Source organism: Formica exsecta, unplaced genomic scaffold (assembly GCF_003651465.1).
Source record: "Formica exsecta isolate Colony F162 unplaced genomic scaffold, ASM365146v1 scaffold4, whole genome shotgun sequence".
NCBI classification, from domain to species: domain Eukaryota; kingdom Metazoa; phylum Arthropoda; class Insecta; order Hymenoptera; family Formicidae; genus Formica; species Formica exsecta.
Window position 1 is genome coordinate 1,209,080 of NW_021851238.1, and position 25,637 is coordinate 1,234,716.

At 39.3% G+C, this 25,637-nt stretch overlaps 3 protein-coding genes across 4 annotated transcripts in view; 2 read left to right on the forward strand and 1 right to left on the reverse strand.

Annotated features, from left to right (window-relative positions):
- The first annotated feature begins 142 nt into the window (after positions 1 to 142).
- Positions 143 to 2,707, forward strand: LOC115240008 (aminomethyltransferase, mitochondrial). Its single transcript, XM_029814928.1, has 5 exons — positions 143 to 487; positions 749 to 1,089; positions 1,182 to 1,501; positions 1,648 to 1,730; positions 1,966 to 2,707. Exons 1-5 carry the CDS (start codon positions 208 to 210, stop codon positions 2,301 to 2,303), a joined length of 1,362 nt encoding a protein of 453 aa, XP_029670788.1. The 5' UTR covers positions 143 to 207; the 3' UTR covers positions 2,304 to 2,707.
- A 1,174-nt stretch (positions 2,708 to 3,881) lies between these two features.
- Positions 3,882 to 8,967, forward strand: LOC115240010 (probable ATP-dependent RNA helicase DDX46). Its single transcript, XM_029814931.1, has 8 exons — positions 3,882 to 4,262; positions 4,364 to 4,576; positions 4,744 to 4,891; positions 4,950 to 5,261; positions 5,347 to 5,665; positions 5,757 to 6,879; positions 7,262 to 7,793; positions 7,873 to 8,967. Exons 1-8 carry the CDS (start codon positions 4,243 to 4,245, stop codon positions 8,293 to 8,295), a joined length of 3,090 nt encoding a protein of 1,029 aa, XP_029670791.1. The 5' UTR covers positions 3,882 to 4,242; the 3' UTR covers positions 8,296 to 8,967.
- Positions 8,726 to 25,637, reverse strand: part of LOC115240005 (reversion-inducing cysteine-rich protein with Kazal motifs) — a 20,114-nt gene continuing 3,202 nt past the window's right edge. Inside the window, exons 2-9 of one of the 2 annotated variants that reach the window (XM_029814925.1) lie at positions 17,377 to 17,429; positions 14,036 to 14,119; positions 13,717 to 13,753; positions 13,298 to 13,645; positions 12,713 to 13,145; positions 11,155 to 12,529; positions 10,907 to 10,985; positions 8,726 to 9,979 (exon numbers count right to left, since the gene is read on the reverse strand). In XM_029814925.1, the coding sequence (XP_029670785.1) occupies positions 9,672 to 9,979; positions 10,907 to 10,985; positions 11,155 to 12,529; positions 12,713 to 13,145; positions 13,298 to 13,645; positions 13,717 to 13,753; positions 14,036 to 14,119; positions 17,377 to 17,429 (2,717 nt within the window). In that variant the 3' untranslated portion in view covers positions 8,726 to 9,671. The other variant, XM_029814924.1, reaches the window with a different exon arrangement.

Genomic DNA, 25,637 nt, shown 5'->3' on the forward strand with positions numbered 1-25,637 from the left:
TTATATAATATATTTTGTGTGTGTGTCTAGATTTCATCATCTACACGTTTGTTAAATCTAACTACTTTCAAGTTTCAAATGATATATCCGAGTCTGAAAACAAACATCACGCGCGGGGTCATATCAGCAGGCATAACGATGAAGCGGCTTGCCTTTGAGAGAGCTACGCTGAGTTAGTACATAATAGAAGATTAAAAGAGGAGCATCATGCTTCGTTTAAGCACCCGCGGCAGATTCGTTGTCTGTGACAATCTCGAGAAATGTCTCAAAATTTTAGGAAGTAGCCGTGATACCTGCAGCGCGGCTATAGTGTCAAAGGTCAGGGAGGGATGGGGTGGTGATTCGATGTTGCGTTCGAATTGTTTGATCGATGCCACGGTACTTCGTACGGTCGCGATTCAGAAGCAAAATCGTCGGCTGTCGTCAACGTCGACTATTAACGAAGCCCAGAAAACCTGTCTTTACAATCTTCACGTGGAAAAACAAGGCGAGTTGAGATTTGAATTTCTAGTACTAAATTTAAAAAAATAATCTGTTATATATATATATATTTTTTCTTTAATATAACAAATTATCGCGGATATAATAATGTTACTCGATGCTATTAACGTAAATATGGATAATACAAATCATTTTTTCGAGATACGTTTTTTAATTTTTATAATATAACGTAGCTATATTTTAATACGAAAAATATATTAGAAAATTAGATAAACTATTTAATTGCATACGATTTTATAAATATTAGGTAAGATCGTCAATTTTGCCGAATGGCTAATGCCAGTACAATATCAAGATACGATCACCGTATCTCACCTACATACCAGATCGTCGGCGTCGCTTTTTGATGTCGGTCACATGCTACAAACACGCGTCTCCGGTAAAGACGCCGGAGAGTATCTAGAATCGTTAACCACGTGTGATTTGAAGAATTTAAACAAGGGCACTGCAACTTTGACAGTGTTTACGAACGATAAAGGGGGAATTCTCGACGATCTTATCATCACCAAGGATGACGAAGACAAATACTTTCTCGTGTCTAATGCGGGAAGGCGGAATGAAGACACTCAGCTTCTTCTGGAGCGTCAGGTGAAAAATTGCAGAGATGCCTAATATCTTAAAACGTCAAAACGTAAGGAATATTAATATAAAATATTATATATGAATTTTTCTGCTTTCAGAAAGACTTTAAAGAGGTTGGTAAAAACGTATTCGTCGACTTTCTAGACCCTTTGGAACAAGGTCTGATAGCTCTTCAAGGCCCTAAAGCGGCAACAGTTCTTCAATCGCTAGTCAATTTCGATCTTCAGACCTTAAAGTTTATGTATAGCGTCAAAACCGAGGTATTAGGCAATCGTATCAGAATTACACGATGCGGATACACCGGCGAGGACGGTTTCGAGATCTCGGCGTCTGCGAAGGACGTGATTAATCTAGTAGAAAAGATCTTGGAAAACCCTGACGTAAAATTGGCTGGTTTAGGAGCCAGAGATAGTTTAAGGCAAGTAATAAATATTAAATATTATACATTAAAACACACATTAATTGTTCGCAAAAACGCATCCGAGATAATACGTATAAGATCGAAAAAGAAAATTTTTTAAGTGGAATAGAATTTTTATTTATATTTTCCACTATTTTTTATAGATTGGAAGCTGGACTCTGTCTATACGGTAACGATATCAATGAGGATACCACACCGATCGAAGCTGCTCTTACCTGGCTAGTAGGTCGGTAGTTTCGCAAAAGTAGCTAATGAATCTTTAAACACAATAAATATTTTTCTATAAAACCGTTTTTAAATGAGCAAATATTTTTATCACTCGCATTTTTCCGCTTATTTAACTTTATTACGCGAATTATTCCAGCCTCTCCCTTCTCTTTCTTTGCTAGTTTTATAATTTATGAAACAATTATAAAATAAAATTTATAAAATATCAATCTATCTCTTCTTCTCTTTCGTAGCGAAACGACGAAGGGCCGAAGCCAACTTTCCAGGCGCGCAACAAATCCTTTCGCAAATTAAGACAGGCGTTACGAAGAAACGTGTGGGACTCTTACTAGGTCAAGGACCACCTGCCAGACAAGGCGCATCGATATTGACGCCGGAAGGTGAACGTGTGGGCAGCGTTACTTCCGGTGGACCGAGTCCGACCTTGGGCCGGCCGATCGCCATGGGATACTTACCGCCGGATTGGGCACACATCGGTGGCGGAGTGTTGATCGAGATTCGGGGAAAGACTTACAAAGCTACCGTGTCGAAGATGCCCTTTGTGAAATCGAATTATTACACAGCGAAATAATGCGTTAATTTAGCGACGGAAATTGATCGAATTGGGCAGAATCACAATACTATAAAGCGATTAATTGTCAACGACAAATTGCTCATACAATTATAGAATATGTAATAGATTTCCACGGATAAATTGCGCAATTGTACATAAATGAGATTTTATATCTTAAAAGAGATAGATTTTTCTGAAATTCGTGCTATACTTTAAATTATGTAGTTGGTCTCTAAATTAAACTAATGTCTTCGAATAATCAAATTTTTAAATTGATTGTTGAATATATTGCTAAGAAAATTGACTGCTATTTATAAGGTGCTATTTATAAACGTGATATATTTCTAATGTAATTTTAATATCTATTTTTCTATATTTTTCTATATGATACAAATTATAAATAAATCTCTAATAATTATTATTATATAAATTATAATTAAACATGTAATAATAAAAAAATGTTACGTCAGTTAATTATTAATCTAATAGAGAGTTTAATTGATATGTAAATTAATTATTAAAGATCTGATAGAAAATATATCTCGTGTACGAATTATTATATATATTGTTATTTTTTGCAATAGATATTTTTAATGATTATTATAATTTTATCATGTTTCATATAATTTAAATATATATCAGTGAGTAAGGTAAAGTAGAAGATGCCTTTACTCGAGAATTAATTTTCTTAATTAATTAACTGTTCCGTGTCATTTATAAACTAACATCATTGCATGCGTAATAATGATCCGGGATAATGATCGGTAACAATGAAATCATATAATAATTGACCGACTGTATGATCAAAATTAATCTCATCATTTTAACACATGTTCTCTGACTTATCGACTGTCGATAAGAAACAGTTCGTAACAGAGTATATTTTTTATTTCTTCTATGGTAAATTACCACTGAAAGAGACGACATATATAATCGAGTAAATGCTATATATATTAAAAACTTACAGTTTTGTAAGTACAATTTATTAACTACAATTTATAAAAAATGATTCCACAAACAATTCGGTGAATAATCTTTCGTAGCCTTTAAAAGTTGAATGCTACCGTATAAGTAGTAGTAATCGTATAAGAAAGAGAAAAAATGCTATATATATATATATATTTCAACTTTTGCATGTATGGTGCACATTTAAGTATACATATACAAATAATTCGTGAAAAGAAACATAAACATTTTTCTGAACTACGTCCCATCTTAATGTGCATAAAATATTCGCCACAGAGTAAAATAGCGATTTTTTATGTCTATTCGTGGTATCTGTTCACGCCATGTTTCTATCGCTACACACACACACTCACACATTAGAAAAGATATCATCGACACAGTCAATTACACGGAATGACGACATGGTATACGTACACCATACATGTATATATATACATACCTGGATCGATGATCATCGCATAATCCTCAAATGATGCATTTTAAGGAGAGAAGGCCGTGGAACTTGCAAAGACACACACACACGCACATGTACAATCGAGACTCCGAGCCTGCAAAATTCACGGATTCGATCGAGACACCGATGACCAAGTTGCGACGTAGATAATTGCACTACGAATTACGACCGAACATCGGTATTTCGTGATGCACTCGCGACAACTTTTCGCGCGCGATGTTCACTTTAGACAGTAACAATCGCGAGCATTACACGGAGCGATCCGAATACGCGACGCGTCCATCACACGATTGACTCCGGTTTGAAATCTATCGAAAAAATTGCGATTCTCGAAGTATCGAAACGTCATAACTACTTCTCACTTCAATCGCAAAAAGGGGGCGTTACTGTAGCCGCGAGCTCAATTACGAAGTCCTTTCGTTCGGAGAAACTTTAATTAATGAAAGAAATTAATTAGCTATAAAATAAATGCATAGCAATAGTTTTATCAACTTAAATATTTAATTACTGGTGTAATAGATCCATCATTAAATCGAGATGGTGCGAAGTAGCGACAAGTAAGTGAAATATATTGTACTCTATATTTTGCGGTTATGTTACCGACGCTTCGTTTACGTGCCGAATTTATAAACGATGTAATTATTGCGAATAAATGTAGGGATAGGCATCATCGGCGAAGATCCAGGTCGAGATCGAGATCTAGATCGGCTGAACCTGAGAAAAAACGACGGCGTTCCAGAAGCAGGGAGCGAGAGAGGGACAGGGACAAGGGACGTCATAGAGAACGGAGGAGTCGTTCGCGAGATAGAGATAGAGAAAGGAGTGATAGAAGGGAACGTTCCGAGAGGGACAGGGATCGCGAGAGAAAACGGTACACCCATAAAAAGAGTTTCGGTATCTTAACTTGAAAAAAAAAAAAAAAAACGATTGGCCATAGCACTCATTTTTCTCTTTAGTCACAAATATATCCAAGATTCTTTTTGTAAAAATAGTAACAATGAAATAATTTGTTGACATTGATTGTTCTCGGTATACTAGTGGAGACAGTAAAGAAAAGCGTCTTACAGGCTCAAAGTCTTCGCGCTCTGGCAAAGAACGATCAAACAGGTCTCGGTCACGCGATAGGAAGGATAAAGAAAAGGGCGACAGCGAAGAGTTGCCTTTTGACCATACAAAACTGGACAAGGTAAGTCTTGAAAAATGCAAAGAAAGATAAGCAGTGTACATTGCAATTAATATTATAGGAGGAAGAACAAAAAAGGCTAGAATTGGAAATGCAAAAGAGAAGGGAAAGGATAGAGAGATGGCGTGCAGAAAGGAAGAAGAAAGAGCTGGAAGCAACCAAAAAAGACGGTAAGACATCTATTTTGGCAAATCTTCAGCTACCCATGAAAAAATGGTCCCTTGAGGATGATAGTGACGAAGAGACTCCTGTGGTACAGAATAACACCAAGGAAGCAAAAGAAGAAGGTGTAAAGGAAGAAGTTGAAGAAGTGAAGGAAGAAGTAAAAGATGAAGAGGAGGAAATTGATCCACTTGATGCTTTTATGGCAGAGGCAAGTATTATTATAATTCATATTGAAATTATAATCCTATAAATATATATATATATATATATATTATATCTAAGTAACTCGATAGGTTCAAGAAGAAGTGAGAAAAGTTAATAAATTTGATAGTAAAGCTCCAAAAAGTGCCAACAATGGCACAAATTCTGGTGCGCAGAGTGTGGTTATTGTGACTGGTGTGGCTAAGAAAAAAGTTCAAAAACAAAAGGGAGAATTGATTGAGCAAAATCAAGATGGTTTGGAGTACTCCAGTGAAGAAGAAGGCGAGAATCTTCATGAGACTGCCGCTGGTATAGCAAACAAACAAAAGCGAGAATTAGCCAAAGTTGATCATGCTACAACAGATTATCAACCATTTCGAAAATCTTTTTACGTCGAAGTTCCTGAAATTGGTATATGGCTTTTTTATATTTTTTTATAGTATACATTTTTTTTTTTTTTTGTCTGTTGTGACTAACTTTCTATAATGCTATGTATTTGTAGCAAGAATGACACCAGAAGAAGTAGAGGCATACAAAGAAGAATTAGAAGGTATTCGTGTGAAAGGTAAAGGCTGCCCAAAACCTATCAAGTCTTGGGCGCAATGCGGTGTGACCAAGAAGGAATTAGAAGTTTTGAAGAAACTTGGTTACGAGAAACCAACACCCATTCAATGCCAGGCAATCCCGGCCATTATGTCTGGTCGTGATCTCATAGGTATAGCAAAAACTGGTAGCGGAAAGACGCTAGCTTTTCTGTTACCTATGTTTCGTCACATACTTGATCAGCCACCATTAGCCGATGGTGACGGACCGATTGCATTGATTATGACACCGACTAGAGAGTTATGCATGCAAATTGGCAGGGACTCGAAAAAATTTACAAAATCATTGGGCCTTTCGCATGTGTGCGTTTATGGAGGCACTGGCATTTCTGAACAAATAGCGGAGCTTAAAAGAGGGGCCGAGATTATCGTATGTACACCGGGAAGGATGATCGACATGCTCGCTGCTAATAGCGGGCGTGTAACCAATTTACGTCGCGTGACGTATGTGGTGCTCGACGAGGCCGACAGGATGTTCGATATGGGTTTTGAACCGCAAGTAATGCGGATTATGGAAAACGTGAGACCAGATAGACAGACTGTGCTGTTTAGCGCGACATTCCCGAGACAGATGGAGGCGCTGGCCAGGAGAATTCTTACGAGACCGGTGGAGGTGCAGGTCGGTGGACGGTCCGTAGTTTGTAAAGATGTTGAGCAGCATGTGGTTGTACTCGAGGAAGACCAAAAGTTCTATAAATTGCTTGAGATTCTTGGACATTATCAAGACAAAGGTTCTACCATTATATTTGTGGACAAACAAGAGAATGCAGACACATTGTTGAAGGATCTTATGAAAGCTTCATATTCCTGCATGTCTCTCCATGGTGGTATAGATCAATGCGACAGAGATTCGACTATATTGGACTTCAAAGCCGGACGGACAAAATTGCTCGTGGCCACCTCCGTTGCCGCTAGAGGCTTAGATGTCAAGCATTTGGTATTAGTCGTTAATTACGATTGCCCTAATCATTATGAAGATTACGTGCACAGATGTGGTAGAACTGGTCGGGCTGGAAATAAAGGGTAAGATAAAGATCTTTTGAATTTTACGTAATGTTTGTGTGTTTCATAAATTAATCATATTACGCGTTTTTCCTTTAGGTACGCGTACACTTTTATTACATCAGAGCAAGAACGTTATGCTGGCGATATTTTACGTGCGCACGAATTAGCAGGTGTACCTGTTCCAGAACCCTTGCGTCAGTTATGGGAAGGTTACAAGGCACGTCAAGCTGCGGATGGAAAGAAAGTTCACACCGGAGGTGGTTTCAGTGGCAAAGGGTTCAAATTCGATGAATCAGAAGCTGCTTTAGCAAATGAAAATAAAGGGTAAGATAAAGATCTTTTGAATTTTACGTAATGTTTGCGTGTTTCATAAATTAATCATATTACGTTTTTCCTTTAGGTACGCGTACACTTTTATTACATCAGAGCAAGAACGTTATGCTGGCGATATTTTACGTGCGCACGAATTAGCAGGTGTACCTGTTCCAGAACCCTTGCGTCAGTTATGGGAAGGTTACAAGGCACGTCAAGCTGCGGATGGAAAGAAAGTTCACACCGGAGGTGGTTTCAGTGGCAAAGGGTTCAAATTCGATGAATCAGAAGCTGCTTTAGCAAATGAGAAAAAGAAATTCCAAAAAGCAGCCTTGGGACTGCAAGATTCCGATGATGAAGACATAGAAAATGATATCGATCAACAGATCGAGAGTATGCTGGCACCTAAGCGAACAGTTCGCGAAATAGCTAGACCAACCGCGACTAATATCACGGTACCTGGTCAACCGGTACCTAGCGCAACCGATAAACTGGAATTAGCCAGGAGATTGGCATCGAAGATAAATATCGCTAAGAATCTGGGCGCCGAGGCGAAGGGCGCCACTCAACAAGCGGCGGAAGCCATACTCAAAGGAGCAGGACCTACGAATCTTATTACGGTAAGATCCGAGTTTTCATTCAAATGCTATATTGTATCATCATGAATAAATAATATATTTTTGATTTTTTTTTGCACAGGCAAAGACAGTCGCTGAACAGCTCGCGGCAAAATTGAACACTAAATTAAATTATCAACCACGCGAAGAGGATCTGGTGGAAAGCGACGCGGAAACGGGTGAACAAACGTTCCGCAAGTACGAAGAAGAGCTCGAAATCAATGACTTCCCACAGCAAGCGAGATGGCGAGTCACGAGCAAGGAAGCTCTAGCTCAGATTTCAGAATATTCTGAGGCAGGTCTTACAGTTAGAGGAACATATATTGCGCCTGGAAAAACTCCACCGGAGGGCGAAAGGAAATTATATCTAGCGATTGAATCTACGAGCGAGTTAGCAGTCAGCAAGGCCAAGGCAGAAGTGTCTCGGCTTATCAAGGAAGAACTCATCAAGCTACAGGCGTCTGGCGCTCACACTGCATCACGTGGTCGATACAAAGTCTTATAAAAATTCAAAATCACTTTGGTAAAATATACCATAGGGATATTATGTCAACGTCACATACAGATCATATTTGGATATGGTAATATACATAGTGTCTGATAAAGGTTATATCAACGTTCGTGAGCGGGTAGAGCAGTAAACTGAACGGAAAAGTTTATCATTTTTTTCATTTCCAAAATGGTAAAGGGGAATATATCATTATATATTATATTATATATACATAATATATATTATATGTGTGTGTATATATATATAACATATTATATATATTATTATATTATATATAATGTATGTTATATATACATTATATATATTCCTAAAGAACTTCCTGCTCAGTCTACTGCGCTCTATCCGCTCACGCATTGGCACAATTTTTATATTAGACACCCTGTAGATATAATTATCTATATATGATTATCACATCTACGTATATGATAAAAGTTGTAGAAATTTATTATTCATACAAATGACGATATAAACTATTTGTTTTTAACAATACAATTATACACAAATACTTCATACTCGTTTTTGATGATACAAATATGAAATATTTGTTTTTAATACAATAACAAAATATACTTAACAATTGTAGGAGCATTATCCATATCATTGGCACGAACCATTGCAGGCTATCGCAGATGTATAAATAAAATGCGAACACACATTTATTACCTGCTTGACGAGTTCTATTAAATTAATTTTATTCACGGTATTAGATAAAAACTTGAAACACTCAGCAGCATAAAACTGTATCGACCTATGCAGCGTGTATTAGAAAGATTATGATTAAGAACAATTGCATTTTTGATAAAATTCCATATTAATTTTCTTTTATAAACAAAAATTTCAAAAAAGTTTTAATTATTGTGATGAATCTTTGGAAAGACACGTTGTGTAAAAATCATATATGCGAACACAATATATTGATATCGATCAATACGCGGACTGTGATGTATATATATATAACTTAAGTTTATGGAGTCTTTTTATTTACAACTTATAACGAACAGTTCTCGATTATGCGCACGAGAAATCCTACCTCTTTGTACATCCTCTTTTTCTCTCTTTGGTAATATTAATCAGTAACTAAAAATACATCCTGTGTTATTTGCTACTAGAAGGCACTAGAAGAATCACAGACACGAGACACGCTATAGACATTCGCCACGGCGAATGGTATCGCGATTAGGTAAAAAAACTCAGCAGCCAGAACAAATGAGAAAACAGGCTTTATCGCTTATGACTTATTAACACAATAAAAAACTCGGATATTTCAAGCGATTAATTGAATTATGTATAATTATTACTGCATAAATATTTTGGAATCATACTGAACCGAATAAGCGATAAATCTTATTTTCTCTTTGACATAATCGCATTCAAGATGTAATTTTTAACATGAAGATAGGCAGGACAATAACAGTTACGTGCCAAGCTCGAATTTTCATTGCACTGGAAACGTAACCGTGAGCTATCTCTGCTCTGGTCAATGAACCCAAAGGAACTTCCGCCGCGATTCTGGGACTTCTCTCCGTGATCCTGGTGACGAGTTTTTCCGTTTCCGTCACGCAAGCTCGCAATTGTAACGCCGACGGTTTTTTGGTAACGGGCTGTACGACGATGAAGACGTCGCAATCGGGCGTCATCATACCCCGGATTGCGCATTGCGCCACTTGCAAGTGGCGACCTAGAGCTGTATTAGAAAGATTATGATTAAGAACAATTGCATTTTTGATAAAATTCCATATTAATTTTCTTTTATAAACAAAAATTTCAAAAAAGTTTTAATTATTGTGATGAATCTTTGGAAAGACACGTTGTGTAAAAATCATATATGCGAACACAATATATTGATATCGATCAATACGCGGACTGTGATGTATATATATATAACTTAAGTTTATGGAGTCTTTTTATTTACAACTTATAACGAACAGTTCTCGATTATGCGCACGAGAAATCCTACCTCTTTGTACATCCTCTTTTTCTCTCTTTGGTAATATTAATCAGTAACTAAAAATACATCCTGTGTTATTTGCTACTAGAAGGCACTAGAAGAATCACAGACACGAGACACGCTATAGACATTCGCCACGGCGAATGGTATCGCGATTAGGTAAAAAAACTCAGCAGCCAGAACAAATGAGAAAACAGGCTTTATCGCTTATGACTTATTAACACAATAAAAAACTCGGATATTTCAAGCGATTAATTGAATTATGTATAATTATTACTGCATAAATATTTTGGAATCATACTGAACCGAATAAGCGATAAATCTTATTTTCTCTTTGACATAATCGCATTCAAGATGTAATTTTTAACATGAAGATAGGCAGGACAATAACAGTTACGTGCCAAGCTCGAATTTTCATTGCACTGGAAACGTAACCGTGAGCTATCTCTGCTCTGGTCAATGAACCCAAAGGAACTTCCGCCGCGATTCTGGGACTTCTCTCCGTGATCCTGGTGACGAGTTTTTCCGTTTCCGTCACGCAAGCTCGCAATTGTAACGCCGACGGTTTTTTGGTAACGGGCTGTACGACGATGAAGACGTCGCAATCGGGCGTCATCATACCCCGGATTGCGCATTGCGCCACTTGCAAGTGGCGACCTAGAGCGACCAGAAGAGCTTCCAATGTAACGGAGTCCTTGTCGGTTTCCTCGTCCATTATATAATAGATTCTTTCCAACTATAAGTAAAGAAACAAAAGGAAACTAAATTAATTCAGCTATCCAAAAATTTGAAAAATGAACTGAGTATATTGTAATTCACAAATATATATATTTATCTCCAAGCAAAATATATATTTTAAGAAAAACTCGGACGTTTAAGAGAGACGTCTCATTTGAAGCAGCTACCTGTTTTTTCGAGTAAAACAATCTCGCTGCTCCTCCGCAAACGGGACAACAAGCACCGGGAGGAGTAACCCCAATGCAGTATGGTTCCACCAAGGCAGGACATTGTACAGCATCACCGCAACGAGGTTTTGCTTGTTCTCCTATGAGTCCGACGGCGACGCAGGGGCCTTGGTAATCCACAATAATCCTCTCGGCCCAAGCCGCGCATTCATTGGGGTAAACCTCGCCGTTGATGCCGCACACCGGACCCCTAAGACTACAACCCCTCAGACAAGGTCCTCTGTAGCTTAAAGTAGCTCCAGCTCGAATCATGGCACAGACAGAAGGATACTGTCGATTCTCGCGATCACAGACCGGTCCGCTGGATTCGTCGTGCGGATTACAATCAATCGGCACACATTCGTATTGCCGGCACGATTTGTGCAAGCGCGACAAGCAGACTTTAGGTTTGCGAATGCATCTCTCTACGCTTTTGCAGGGATTGGACGCGCAGGGATCTCTGCTGGAACAACTGCCAAACTCCACTTCGGTGGCCGACAGCTCGGCGCATTTCGCCAGACAGGCGGATGCAAAGGTGAAGCCCAATCTACCACAAACTGGGACATAATGAGCCGGACAGTCGCAGGGCAAGGACGGCGCGCGTGGCTCGCCGCAATTCTTCTTGGAACACGTAAACTCGCCCTCGAAGCAATGACAGGGGTTGCACTCGAGATAGAAGTTGGCCTTGTGTTGAATGAACCGGTCATGCACCCAACAGGACTTGAAGTTAAAACAGTTGGGCGTACGACACTTCTCGAGACCGCGCGCTGTGCATTGGCAGATATTTAGGCAACCCTGCTGATCGAATCGGGGAATCTGGATCCAGGATCCGACTGGCACTAAATGCTTCGACATCTCTCCGAGGGAGCAAGCTGGCACGCAGTGATAGATCTTGGCGCCGTTCGGTTGGAGAACGCAGAGCTGACCCTGCGGGCACGGATTCCGCTTGCACGGTGTCGTAATATCCTCCTCGGGATGGATCACCATCTCATCGTCCTGCGGATCGTCCAAGTACGGTCTCAGCGAAACGCACGGCGCGTCTGACCTGCCCGGTGACAGCTTGGCACACAAGGTAGCGGCTGTGTGTGGTCCCGTGATTGCACCCCAATCTACGCAACTCGCCATCAACTCCAAGCAATCCTCGCGGCAGAGTCGCGTCTCGTGGATTCTAGTTTCACAAGGTCGCAACTGTAGAAGACAAGCCGCCGCGCGTAAAGTCTCCGCTGGACAAGACGCCGCAGCACGCACAGGTACGCCTAATCCACGAATAATGCCGCCTCTGGACCAATGGTCAGCTTCCCATTTGGCAGCCTCGTCAGCTGTACTTGTGCATGTTCTAGCGAAAAATTATCATTTAATTACATCAACAAAAGTATTTTTCAAGAGGTCTTAAATTTCATCTTGTAAAACTAATTTTGATTCTACTTCCGAATCACTGAACTTGAGTTTGATTTATATTATTGACGCGAGGCATTTGACAAGAACTGTGTTAATTAAGTCTTAATCAAGTCATCCATACCTGAACAGAGTGGTAGGTCTGTCGTTGAATCGCGCGCAGTAAGATAATCCGGAACAACCCATCTCGCAAGGATCGTCCGCGTCCTCGAGACACCTCCTCAGTTCACCTTCCAAGCTGGACGAGAGGCACAACGCATCCAATTGGACCCAGGCGGATTCCCAGTCGGCCTGAAAGGCCCGCCAACACAAATTCTGGCAGGAGGGCCTCGTCGCTTTTGTGCAACACGTCAGCTTGCCGGCATCTAACGGTAAACGCGCCGGTTTCGTCGAGCCCGATTTCATCAAGCAACTCCACATCGGCGACTGAGGCAGCACCGGGCTACACTTTTCCGTTAAGGCGTCCATGATTTCCTGGTTGGTGTTCGCGATGTGAAGAGTCTTGCGACACGTGTCCAGGCACGCCGGGGTTGTGGCTTCCTCGCAGCAGTGCAAATCTGCGTAAATAGAATTTATTAAATTAGATAATAAACGCAGCATCAATCATTTGCCAATATCAAATCAATGAATGGATATCACTAAGAACATCGATAGATAATATAATTCCATTCAATGAATAAAAATATTTCTGGATATTAATTCAACTAACGTTGCTTCGGATCTTCAGCATGTTTCACCTCGGCCACGCTTTTCAGGCATTTGGGAATCTGATGGAAGCAACCCTTGCTGCTATACAGTTTCAAACTAGACTGCTTGCCAGGCTTGTAAAAGATATCCTTGCAAATGAGTCTGCAAGTGTCATTGGAAACGTTGTTGCAGCATCGTTCGGCCTCCTCGCGCTTTTCCAGGCAAAAGAAAAACTCGGGCTCGTCGCTTGGTCGGCAGGACTCATTCAGATCATCCGTGGAACCCGACAGGGCGCAGGTCGTTCGACACGTGGGATTCTGAATGAGGCGGCAGCATCCTCGACCTATCCAATTCTCATTCCTCTTGAGCTCTATAAGAATTTATATGAGACTAGATATATTCGGCAACACTATTGCACATTCAGACGCGAACCAAGCTTACCATTCAACGTCGAGTTCACGCAGGACCAGAAGTCCATCTGGAAGAAAAGGATTTTAACGTGAGAGAAGATAGTCGCAAAAAAATGATGAAGGAAGCGAAGTAACACAATCGACCGATCGACCGCAAGTCTCCCGAGATCATTTTTCATAAAGCCATCACTGCGAATGAAAAAACGTGGATCGCGTTACAGACATCCTGGATCGTTTAAGTTGCCCATTGTCGAGAAGCTTCCGATCCAAATTCGAGTTGAATGAACGAAATAAGTGGGTGTCGATTGTACACGGGACTGAGCCTTAGAAACGTAATCGACGAAACTCACCAATTCCATGGAACAAAACTCCAGCAGACGTCGAGTAGCATTTTCCCTCGCCTCGATTTCAGCACCAAGGGTCACCAAAGATATCTAAAAATATGACGAAATTATTATGCAGAAAAAGAAAAATATAAAAATTCTAATAAAATTACAAAGAGAGATCATAACACGAAAAAAAAATTGTAAGACGTTGCGCTTTTCAAAGATTTAAAATTACACTCCCTGAAAGGAAGATATAAATGACAATAAAATCGAGCAAAAGAAGCTCATTGTATAAATGTAAATTATTTCAACGATCAAATTTCGAGACATCAACACCTTTAATGTCTGTCTAGACTGAATTGAGTGGCTTCCTAAATTCGAAATGCGGAATGGTGCATTAACGGCCATTAAAAATCAAGGACATGAATGCAACACGCGGGCCCCGCGATTTCCTGCTGCCCGTTACTGAATGACAATCGTCTCCAGAGCCAGATATCGTATGTAATCCTCATTCCGGATTCAATCGGTGCCTTCCGCGAGGACATGCCGGATCCACTCGGTATGTCCATCACGATCACGAGTTACGACCATCCATCAACATGCGGTGGGTCCCGACGAGCCCTGACGATACACTCATAGTCAAAGGTCACGTTTGTACTGTAAGTTATCGATCACCTGTTCGTATTTTTCAAATGGCAATTTTTTACATTAATTTACAGCTTTGATTACAACGACAACTCGCAAGCGTTATATTTTCATCAAAATGACAATACATGTTATTACAAGATTATATTTAATTATTTAGATGGGGAGGAAGAAAGAGAGAAATCTTTTTAATTATATATATATTTTTTACATATTTTCTTATTTTAGATATGACAGATTTTATTACATACTTCTCTTCTTTGTAGAGTGACAGGTTATTTTATATATGTAGTAATTTAGTAAATCAGTTAGTACCTCCGAATTATCTCTGCTAAGTTAAACTGTTATAAATGTTAGAAGAGCGATGTGGAGCTGAGAAAACCACGTACGTATTTTCGTCGCGGTATATTCTGGGAGGTATGCGCAGCCGGGCCACATCGCCATGTTGAAAGGGGGTGCATTATCCACTCGTGAAATTTTTGCAACAGTTTGCAGCAACGTGAAAGAGGGTTTTAATGACAATAGATTTTTACTTTCCGCTAAAAAATTATAAATGTTTAATAAAGGCCACGCGATTCGCGAATAATCTTTCGAATGAAAAAGGACGGTATTGAAAAAAGAATTTCTCTTTTTTTAACATCGCTGATTGACGCACGAAACATTATTGTTGGCAAAAAATCTGAAATAAATACTACTTCAAAGCTCATATATTCCGGACCAGATAAATCAACCTCGACGGTCTCCGAGTTACAGCGGAGATCAAAAGATACCGAAATAGAGCCGCAAGCTTTCATAATTTACCCCGTGCTTTTATTTTCCGAACTCACAAACGATACTATAAAAAAACGACCGCGGCGAGGTGTCGGTCGACTAATTAAATCAGTAGTCAGTTACAATCTTCTTCGACCGATGCAGTGAGCCACATTATATGTGTGTATTGTGTATATTCACATTCAGCTTTAAAAAAATAAAAACCATGAATAATCTGGTTGACATACTCTCTCTCCTCTCTCTCTCTTCTCTCTCTCTCTCTCTCTTTTAGACTTTAATAAAATACTTGTTGTACACACACACACACACATCGCGTTCAAAATACGAGAGAAAAAAAAATATATATATAACGCAATTTAAAAAAAAGAAGAGACAAGTTTATCGAAAATCTATTTTATAACACGAAAAAGCAACAAAGAGATGTTATGAATAGGAAGAAGAGATGTCATGTGTTCAACAAATAAGCATGTTTCTTGTCTATCTTAAGAATAACTTGTCACATAACTCGGACCTTCCGTCACGATTTCCGGTTATTTCGCTGCTAGATGGCCGGAGGAAGAAAGTGCTCATCAGTAGTCAAGCAAGACGATCCGGAGAGACGACTTTCTCGACGTTTTTCTGCACCTCTCGTTGTCGTGTCTTACATCTCAAGTAAGCAACGATATTACGACCGCTATCACGAGAAACACTATGCAATGTAAAGTCACATATATGACAAATTATACCGATAATTTTTTCTATAATATTTTCTATTGAATCTCGTTACAATTTTTTAGCAAATGTTTTTTTATCTCGCATCTGCGAAAATATATTAACATTAACACATTACGAATATATTTTTACATTACAATCTTCCCGCGAGTCTTGGTAATAAAATATCCTTTATGAATATTCTCATACGTTATTCCACAATCAGAAATCAACAAAAGAGCACCCAACGCACGTTCTTCCTCCTCGAATAAACTGCACGGAGACACGATATCATTGATAACACGCGGTACCTCCACCATGTTCAACGCGTCAATTCGTAATATTTGCGTATGAATGAGCCCACGGGATGCCCCGAAGGGGTCCGGCGTAAATCTCGCAGCAGGCCTTCGATATTATCTTCGAGGACCAGACGCACCTCTCTAAAGAAGCTGCAGTGAGACGCACCCCACATTGAGAAACCCTCATCGAAGGAAGCGGTTTAAGGTATACCTGCTCCTTCTCTCTTTTTTCACCTCTGCATTTCCTCTCTTTCTCCCTCTTCTTGTCATATTCCTGTTTTTATTTCCCGGATCCTAATATATCCACGGACACGACATATTTCGTGTCCTTTATCGTCCCGGGGTCGGCCCACGGATATTTATCAACCGCGCGATATCGCATTCATTCCGGTGGACGATTATGCCGTCGAGATTGTCTTTTTGAAATTCCCACGAGGCCTCCTTCTCTTGTACATAATTAATAGATTGTATCCAGCGCCACGACTAATTTCTTGTCGCGAGAGACGTATTCTTATACCTTGCTCGCGAGCGTTTCGTATATTAACTCTATTATATTATATATATATATATATTATCTCGGATTTCGCGAATTGCGTTAGTTGTTACGGGCATTTTACTACCGACAATCTATTTTCGATAATTTATTTTCGACAATTTACATATATGCGAAATATGATACGGAGATAGTGTGCCGTTTAAAATAGATAAAAAAAGATCAATGAATTATAATAATTTAAAAACGATAATATAATGTAAAAACATAATTTTGTATATGTTATATATTGTATAATTTTATATATATTTTATATTATAGATTTTTTAGTTAAGAGATTTAATAATAGTCAGTCTAGCACTGATCCTCTATAATTGCATTTATTATTGAAAGTATTTCAGAAGGTTCTCAAGATTTCTTAGAGGAGGAACTCAAGAATGCAGTATGTGCTTATTTAAAATGCATACCTTGGAGCACTCATTCCGACAGGATCCAGCAGCAAGCGAGCAACAGGACATTTCTGCAAGAGAAACAGAAGACGGATATATTAGTTTTGTATGTCGAAAGAGAACATATGGAAACTATAGTCCAGTGTTGAATGGACATGTTGCCCAAGATCTTCCCTCTCTGGCTTTCTTCCGACACGAAACAGACGCATGTCCTGCGTTACGTCAGAATAAGAGGGATCGAGAGAAAGAATCTTTTTTCAAGGGTCTATAGGGGGTACGTATACATATATATGTCAAAATTTTACCAGTCCCAAAGGACCTCACATATAGTATATCCTAAGATTAAATCCGGTTAAAAAAAAAAAAAATATTGTTTTTTTTTATTTATTTTAATTGTGTGTATCAAATTACAAAAGATTATTTTTATTGTCAAAATGAAATAGTTTTACAATTTATCTCTACGATAATGTACGATTTTTCGAATAATGAAACATACATTTATGAGAAACATTTGATGAAAAGTAAAATAGAACAAGAGAGAAGCCGGGAACTTTCGCCGTGGATTTGTATAGCGAGTATTTTCACTGGTGGTCTCTTAAATATTAAAGTTTTCGTTTCATCTAGTTACGACTGCAGTGGCGTGCAGTCGAGAAACATTCCATGTGTCCCCTTTCTTCCCAGCGTCTTCAATTATTAAACGACGGAGGGGAATTGTTCGGCGCGTCACTCGGATCGAACAATCGAATAAGATATCCTGTCCTTCGTTCGAGTCCTCTTTCATACTAAAGTTTGTGTAAGATCGTTTTTAGAGAGAACTTGGAAATATTAATTTTCCAACTTTTCCAACTCAGTTAAACTTATCGCTAGTAATATACGATAGTTTGTTGCCCTTACAACGCTTCGATTGTAATGTAATTATGTATATAGCACACACGCGCGATTATTTCTATATGTATTTCTGACGTGAACGGTTGTCAACGACTCCTGCCAACGTGTCACGTTTGACGTGAAAGATCTTTAACGATTTTACGGGGTTAACATGCGGGTTCGATTCAAAGTGACTCGTGTGAAAGGAGCCTTTTGAATGGTGACTGAAATCGTAAGGGCCACCGACCGCACCGACACGTATGCACTGCGTTACAATGAAGCTAATAGATACCAATTAAAAGTAAATTGTGGCCCTCTCTCGCTTCGTTTCGAAGAATCGTTCGATTCCGGTTACGTATATGCCTGTCTACGCTAGTGTAGAGTGCATTTTTTAGAGTTGATGTAATCAACTTCGGAGCGCATATCGTATAAAATTTTCTATAAAATGCCTAAAGTATTCTTTCGTCGAGTGTTCTTTTCAGTTATCGAAGCACGAAATATCGTTTGCATTTGGACACTTACAAAGAGCTACAATTACGGCCATATTGTCGGGAATGAAGAATATCAGTCGCGCCACACAAAGATCGTTTGCATTCCTGAGCAAACAGGAGGGCGTTCTCGTCTCGAAAAACGTTCTCCTATTACAGAATAAATTACAAATGTTTGCCTAGATATCGGTTTCGGTCATCAACACCTGGCACTTATCCGTTTGCCGTCGAGAATTATTCCGTCGCGTCTATCCCAAAAATATATTTGTGGCGGGATGATTTATGAAAGTCGAATTATATTTTTCATTCTACAAAGTGTATTACTATTATAAATTTATCGCAATAATAACTATAGTATTAATATTATAGATTGCAATCTACTTTTCGTTTATCACCGTCAGTTGGACCGCACGAGAATTTTTTACTCATTACGCATGCGAGTGCATTCGTAATCGTTTCGTCGTCGTAAAAACTCGCATGGGTCGTTTAAGACACTTTAATCGAATCCTCGCCACAAAGAACCTTGACGTTTCCGCGTGAAATTTGTGGCGACAAGTGCGTCGCGCCTTAAAACGCGACGTTTTGTGGCTCCTGTTGCGGACGATACAAAAATAACCGACGTCGTTCGCGACCATCCGGCGTTTACACCGATCTAAACTCCGCGCGGTGCCCCCTTCACTTTATCCCACCCGTTTACGCGCTACCCGAGAAGCCGAAAAATTCGTGACTTTGACGAGAAACATCGGATCGACGAGGGCAGTTCAAGTTACCAGCAACTTATAAACAGAATATTATTTTTCAGAATTGCCTTACGTTCGCACGAATTCGTCGAAGAAAAAGAAGGGGAAGAGGAAATTGACGAGGAAAGTATATCGCGGGATTGAGAGAGAATTGCAGCATATACCCATACAGCACACAAAGATTGCATACATATTGTAGCAATCTTTCACCGCAATATTGCAACGATAGTAAGTACAAATTATATATTTAGAGCAGTAATAGACTTCTCTTGTGAAATAAATCGACGCGACGACGGTAGTACGGCCGAGAAGTGACAAATAGCGTCTCTTTAAAGTGGACCGTTTAATTTGACTAATTCAAGATTCCACGGAGCGGGACAGGCGGCATTTTAAATTGTCATTTTAATGCGCTTAATGAAGAGAGAGAGAGAGAGCTTGGTCTCGCGCGCTCACTGTCTCTCGAGATTAGCATAACAGAATAGAAAATGCAATCGTTTGCGACGATACAATAATACCGGCGAATCCTTCTAAGAAACGATCGCGCGCGCATATTTGTTCGATGGATTATATGTTGCACGATTATAGTACCGTGCCCTGAAGAGACGTGTTGTAAATTTTAATTCGACGTTTCTCTTCTCGCGACTTTGAATTTCTCATTTTCTTTGTTGTTCAAACGCCACGACGCCTAATGCATATGCCATCTCGCATGATGCTTGTACCGATAATGACAGATCTCAACTGCAGTAAATTGCGCGGCGACTAAATTTATACAAGGCACACGTGACTTTGCATAGTAATCGTTAAACCTATTTCTAAGAAAGAAACGACGTAAAATATTTTTGTACATTTTGTAAAATATTTTTGTACATATTAATCGCGCGGGCACGATTACGATAACTGTGGCCCCTATTTGAAAGGTCGTTTCTGAAGACATTTTTGACGAGAAACACGGGAAAAATAGTAAAAAAAATTTCCGACCAGCTTCTATCCATGAATGTAATTTTTGATTTATTTTTTATTCAATATTTTTTCAAAATATAGACATTTTTTTGTTAAAATTTGTTTAATTTTTTTATTTATTTTAATTTCCTTGCTTCGCGTTGTAAAGTATATGCGTGGACGCAATGGGTTCCGCCCTCCCTGCGGGGGGCTCCACTTCCGAAAGATATAACCTAACCCAAACCTATTTCTGATTTAAAACGAAAATTTGGTTTGGGTTATATAACGTAACCCAAACCAAATTTTCGTTTCGAATTAAACTTTAACTTTAAATATCTCAAAAATTATAAGAGACCGCCGATTAAGTTATAAGGAAAAGTTACTCAGGATCATGATCTTGACAACATATATCAAGGTCAACATCGTTGGGTCCGTTTTTATAAAATTTCATTATCATGTCCAATACTTTAAAGTGATATATCTCGAAAACTATTGGTCGGAAATTTTTTTTACTATTTTTCCCGTGTTTCTCGTCAAAAATGTCTTCAGAAACGACCTTTCAAATAGGGGGCCACAGTTATCGTAATCACCCCATCGCGCGCGTTAGAATAATGAAGATAATATGAATAATTTTGAGATTAAGTCGGGATTATAATTAATATCACTAATGCACATTGTGATATTTCTACGATGTAAATCACTTAGTGTAATTTATGTCTTCCCGTCTCCGCTCACGTCCTGTCCGGTTAAGCGCTCAGCATGTCAGTCCACGCGTGCTGAGACAATAAGCGTGTCTTCACGCGCGTAATTTACAGCGCGAATCGGCGTTTCTCCTCTCGCCGCGAATTTTTCTCGGAACGAGGCGAGCGCGTTTCCCTCGACGAATTTAAACGACCGGTGATGTCGATGGACGGGAATGTGTCGTGCAACATTGGTTCCTTCGTCCCATCCGGTTCTCCGTACAGTCGCGGTTGCATATACGGCCGTATAACTGCATTCGCAGCTGCGTCTTTCGGCGCCCGAAGGCGAGCGCTGCGACATCGTCGCCGTCGTCATTGCGCTCGTAAAACCCGGGCGATTCTCCCACGCCCCGAGAGATAACGAGCGTACCAGCGGATATGCTATGTAAGCACGACGATCCCCGGAAAACCGGAATAAGCTCTTGGCAAAATTGCACTCGGAACCAGGTTTCGTTACCTTTTCATGTGTACCAGGATTTCAAATTCTCTATCTTCCCTTCTTTTTCTTCGAGATTTTCTTCTCGGAAAAGTAAATTGAAATGTGAAAATTAAGTACAAGTTGCCAAAGGAGTCAAAAAAAAAAAAAATGTATTGCTACGAAATTAAAAATTAATGTTCGCAAAACAGTCTTATGTGAGCTATTAATCATTCTTTTATTTTTTTTTACTTTCTTTTTTTATATGAAAGCGCAGGGTAAAGCTTTGAACAAATATTCTTCAAATAGAAGATTCCGTTGCTTATCTAGTTGATATTCATTAATTACGTACTAATTAATTCTCGGCCATAGCAAACACAGTTGTTTTTCGCAGCTATCGGGTATTATCATCGATTATAAATATCCAACATCGTTATCTGCAAATATAACCGCGACAATTTTCGCGAAAATATCATTATACACCACCGGTAGGCGAAGGAATAAATAAAAGAAATTGTATTAAGCATAATTAATACAGTCATCAAGCTCGTGCGTACGCGCTGTACCGAACGAGCCGGTGCATTTTATGACTCGAACAAAAGAGAAAGAGGAAATCGACGAGAGGAGCAGCGAAGGGGAGCATCAGAAGCAAACCGGGGAAATAAGGGGGAGAGGGGGATCGAGATACGTGTCTCTCGACATGTTTTTATCCGGCGTGAAGCTTGTCATAGGGTTTTATATGTTTATTTATCTCTTCTCTCTTGCGTGGCACACACCGTGTATATATCGGCGTATGAGAATCTCTCTTTCGAAGGCTCTTGCCTATTGGAAGTTCTCTCCTTTAACCCTTTTGCTGCTCTCTCCCTCTCTCTCTTTCTTCTCTCAAGATCTGCTCCCGCTTCTTTTTTTTTTTCCAGCAAAAAGTTCGCGACAACCGGTCCTCCGGAGGACGCTGTCGGGTGTCGCCGTAAGGTCCACAAAAAGCTCCCGGTATCTCCCTAATTACTATTTTCGGTTGTCACATTATACACGTTCTGAATTTTGAAATTGGATACATACAATTAGCGTGGATGACACATCTCTCTTATCGCCTTTTCGATCAATTGATTTTTTAACATATTGTCAAATGATATAATTAAAAAAAAAATTATCTCTTTAAAATAAAAGTAAAAAAGAGCGTCAACTTCTCGCGACCGTTTAAAAAATTATTGTTGTAATTATTTTGATCGGAAAGTCCTCAATTTATTTTCTTTTCTCACAATTAACAGAGATCGTCATTTCGAACAGTACTCACGAGGGGAGGGGGAGGGATAAATCGAAGGAAGTTCTCTAGGTCCAAAGGAAATGTTTACATACGCTTGATTAAGTTGTCGTCTCCTCACGTATACGCTTCATCACGTGTTCCGGACCGTCCTCCTTTTCTTTATCTCCATTTATATTACCGTAGCGGATAATCGTTATTACGATTATTAAGTGTTAACGTATCGCCGTTTATTATTTTCTATTATGCGAGCAGATTGTGAGATGTTGCGGTGTGTTCGACCGCGTTTTATTATCAAACCCGGTAATAAAAAGAGAGTCCGCTCGTAAAGAAAAACCGACCGGAGAAGAAATAAACGGAGAGAAAATCTCCCGCGAGGGAAAGATTTGATCGACCAAATTATACAGCCCCGGATATAAACCTCGGCACGAGCGTGACATTAACGCGTGTCCCCAGAATTTCTGAATGTCACTTTGCACACGTGCTACAGATTTAATTGCCGCTCGTTGGACGCGATGTAAACACATACGGCCGACGTGAAAATTATCGCTTTGTTTACCGGTAACGTATGTGATCTTTCGAAACTTGCGAACTTTTACAAAGATACGTGCGACGGCATATTAAAATCAAAAATTAAAACCGGTATATATATACATATAATTTTAGGTGAGTTTAAACCTCGATATTTAGCACACAGTCGCGAGAAAATAATCTCTATATTTATTCGCGATAATAGAGATTGTAATAATGGTAGTGTGATTTTATTTAACGTTTATCAACTCGTTTAATTAACATTTATACGATACTATGATACTGGTTATGTTATAATTTTAGAAAATTGATATGTATTCCCCGCTCTCTCTAAAGTGAAGGTTTTCGCGCGGCTCTTGAAAGTATAATTGAGCTCATTGAGGGCGGGATACTAACTAAATCTGCGCATTAGAGTTACTTGAAAAGCGATAAACGGACGCGCATAATAAAATGCATTGACGGTCCACGAAGGCGGATCGAAGGCGGCGATGAGCGGATGTTAACGGTTAATTAAGAATATCGATCTCGATCGGCGATCTTGAGAGACCGCGCGGCTGTGTTGGTGCGTACGTGCGGATTATATATGCATATTTTACTTGCGTAAGTCACAGCGCTCCAATTTCCAGTCGCGGAGAGACACGCGCGAAATTACACGCTCGGCATGTAAAACGGTGGTGATTTTACGCACCTCTCGAGAGCAAGGCGTCAAATTTACGTCCGGTGATCATTACGATCGACACTCTTGCCGGCATTAAAATAAACGTGTGTATAGGTATATACATGCGACAAGTTGCCAATTATCTCGCCGTCTTTTACGCGACTCCTGCCTACAAAACGACCATCGACTCTCGTTTTCCGCTCCATAGAATCTATCTCAAATAAAAATTATTACAAAATCCGTTTGACGCTTCTCACGATCGCACGTCACGATTGACGCGTAGATGAAATAGAATTAAGTTTCGAGACTCGCTTCGCATTTCCGAAAGTTTGATCCGTTTGTGCTGTCATTTTATGTTAAATTTGATTCACGTTTTTTTTTACGTCATCTGTATTTTCTAAACGTTACTCTTATGCATAGCTGACTCTCCGTAGGCTTGTTGAATCATTTGTAACATTTCTGTTGGAGACTTCTCTAATTTAACGCAGAGGTTAATGTTGGCGCGTTGTCAAGCGTTCCTTCCATTACACCGATTTTTAAACAAAATTTTGTAACACAACTTTGCATAACTGTATCTCATTAACTATTGAACCAAATAATTTAAAATTTGCATCACGTGTTGAGTATTGAGTTGTGAATAACCCCCTAAAATGGCAGCACAAACGGATCAAACGTTCGGAAATGCGAAGCGAGTCTCGAAACTTAATTCTATTTCATCTACGCGTCAATCGTGACGTGCGATCGCGAGAAGCGTCAAACGGATTTTGTAATAATTTTTATTTGAGATAGATTCTATGGAGGCTCAAATAGTAAGTTTCGAGACTCGCTTCGCATTTCCGAAAGTTTGATCCGTTTGTACTGTCATTTTATGTTAAATTTGATTCACGTTTTTTTTTATGTCATCTGTATTTTCTAAACGTTACTCTTATGCATAGCTAACTCTCCGTAGGCTTGTTGAATCATTTGTAACATTTCTGTTGGAGACTTCTCTAATTTAACGCAGAGTTTAATGTTGGCGCGTTGTCAAGCGTTCCTTCCATTACACCGATTTTTAAACAAAATTTTGTAACACAACTTTGCATAACTGTATCTCATTAACTATTGAACCAAATAATTTAAAATTTGCATCACATTTGTTGAATATTGAGTTGTGAATAACCCCCTAAAATGGCAGCACAAATCAAACTTTCGGAAATGCGAAGCGAGTCTCAAAACTTAATTGTTTGACCGTGTATTAGTTTCTCGCGACTGTGTCTCCTATATTCGTTTATGCAATTATGTGCACAAAAATTGGAAACTTGCGCGATAACACGACGTGGTAAATATATCCTGAAGCGGGAAAGGGAGAGACACACGCATGTGTGGAATTTTATCGAGGACGGTGGACAGATTGAATCGCTGTTCTACGGTGTCTAATTTGTCGTTTTTTTTCCTGCCTGACAGTCTTCGAAGGTGTCGTGTCGTATATCATTAGGATAAAATAATTGCGTAACGCTAAGCGGACTTCAAACGGTGTATTTTGTAATACATGCGTGTACATGGGATTACGTTACATTTTCCAGTCATGTAAATAAATTGCTTTCGCGTTTTTCTTCTATCTCTCTCCTTTTTTTTTTCTTTCCGGCTCCCTCGTTTTTATC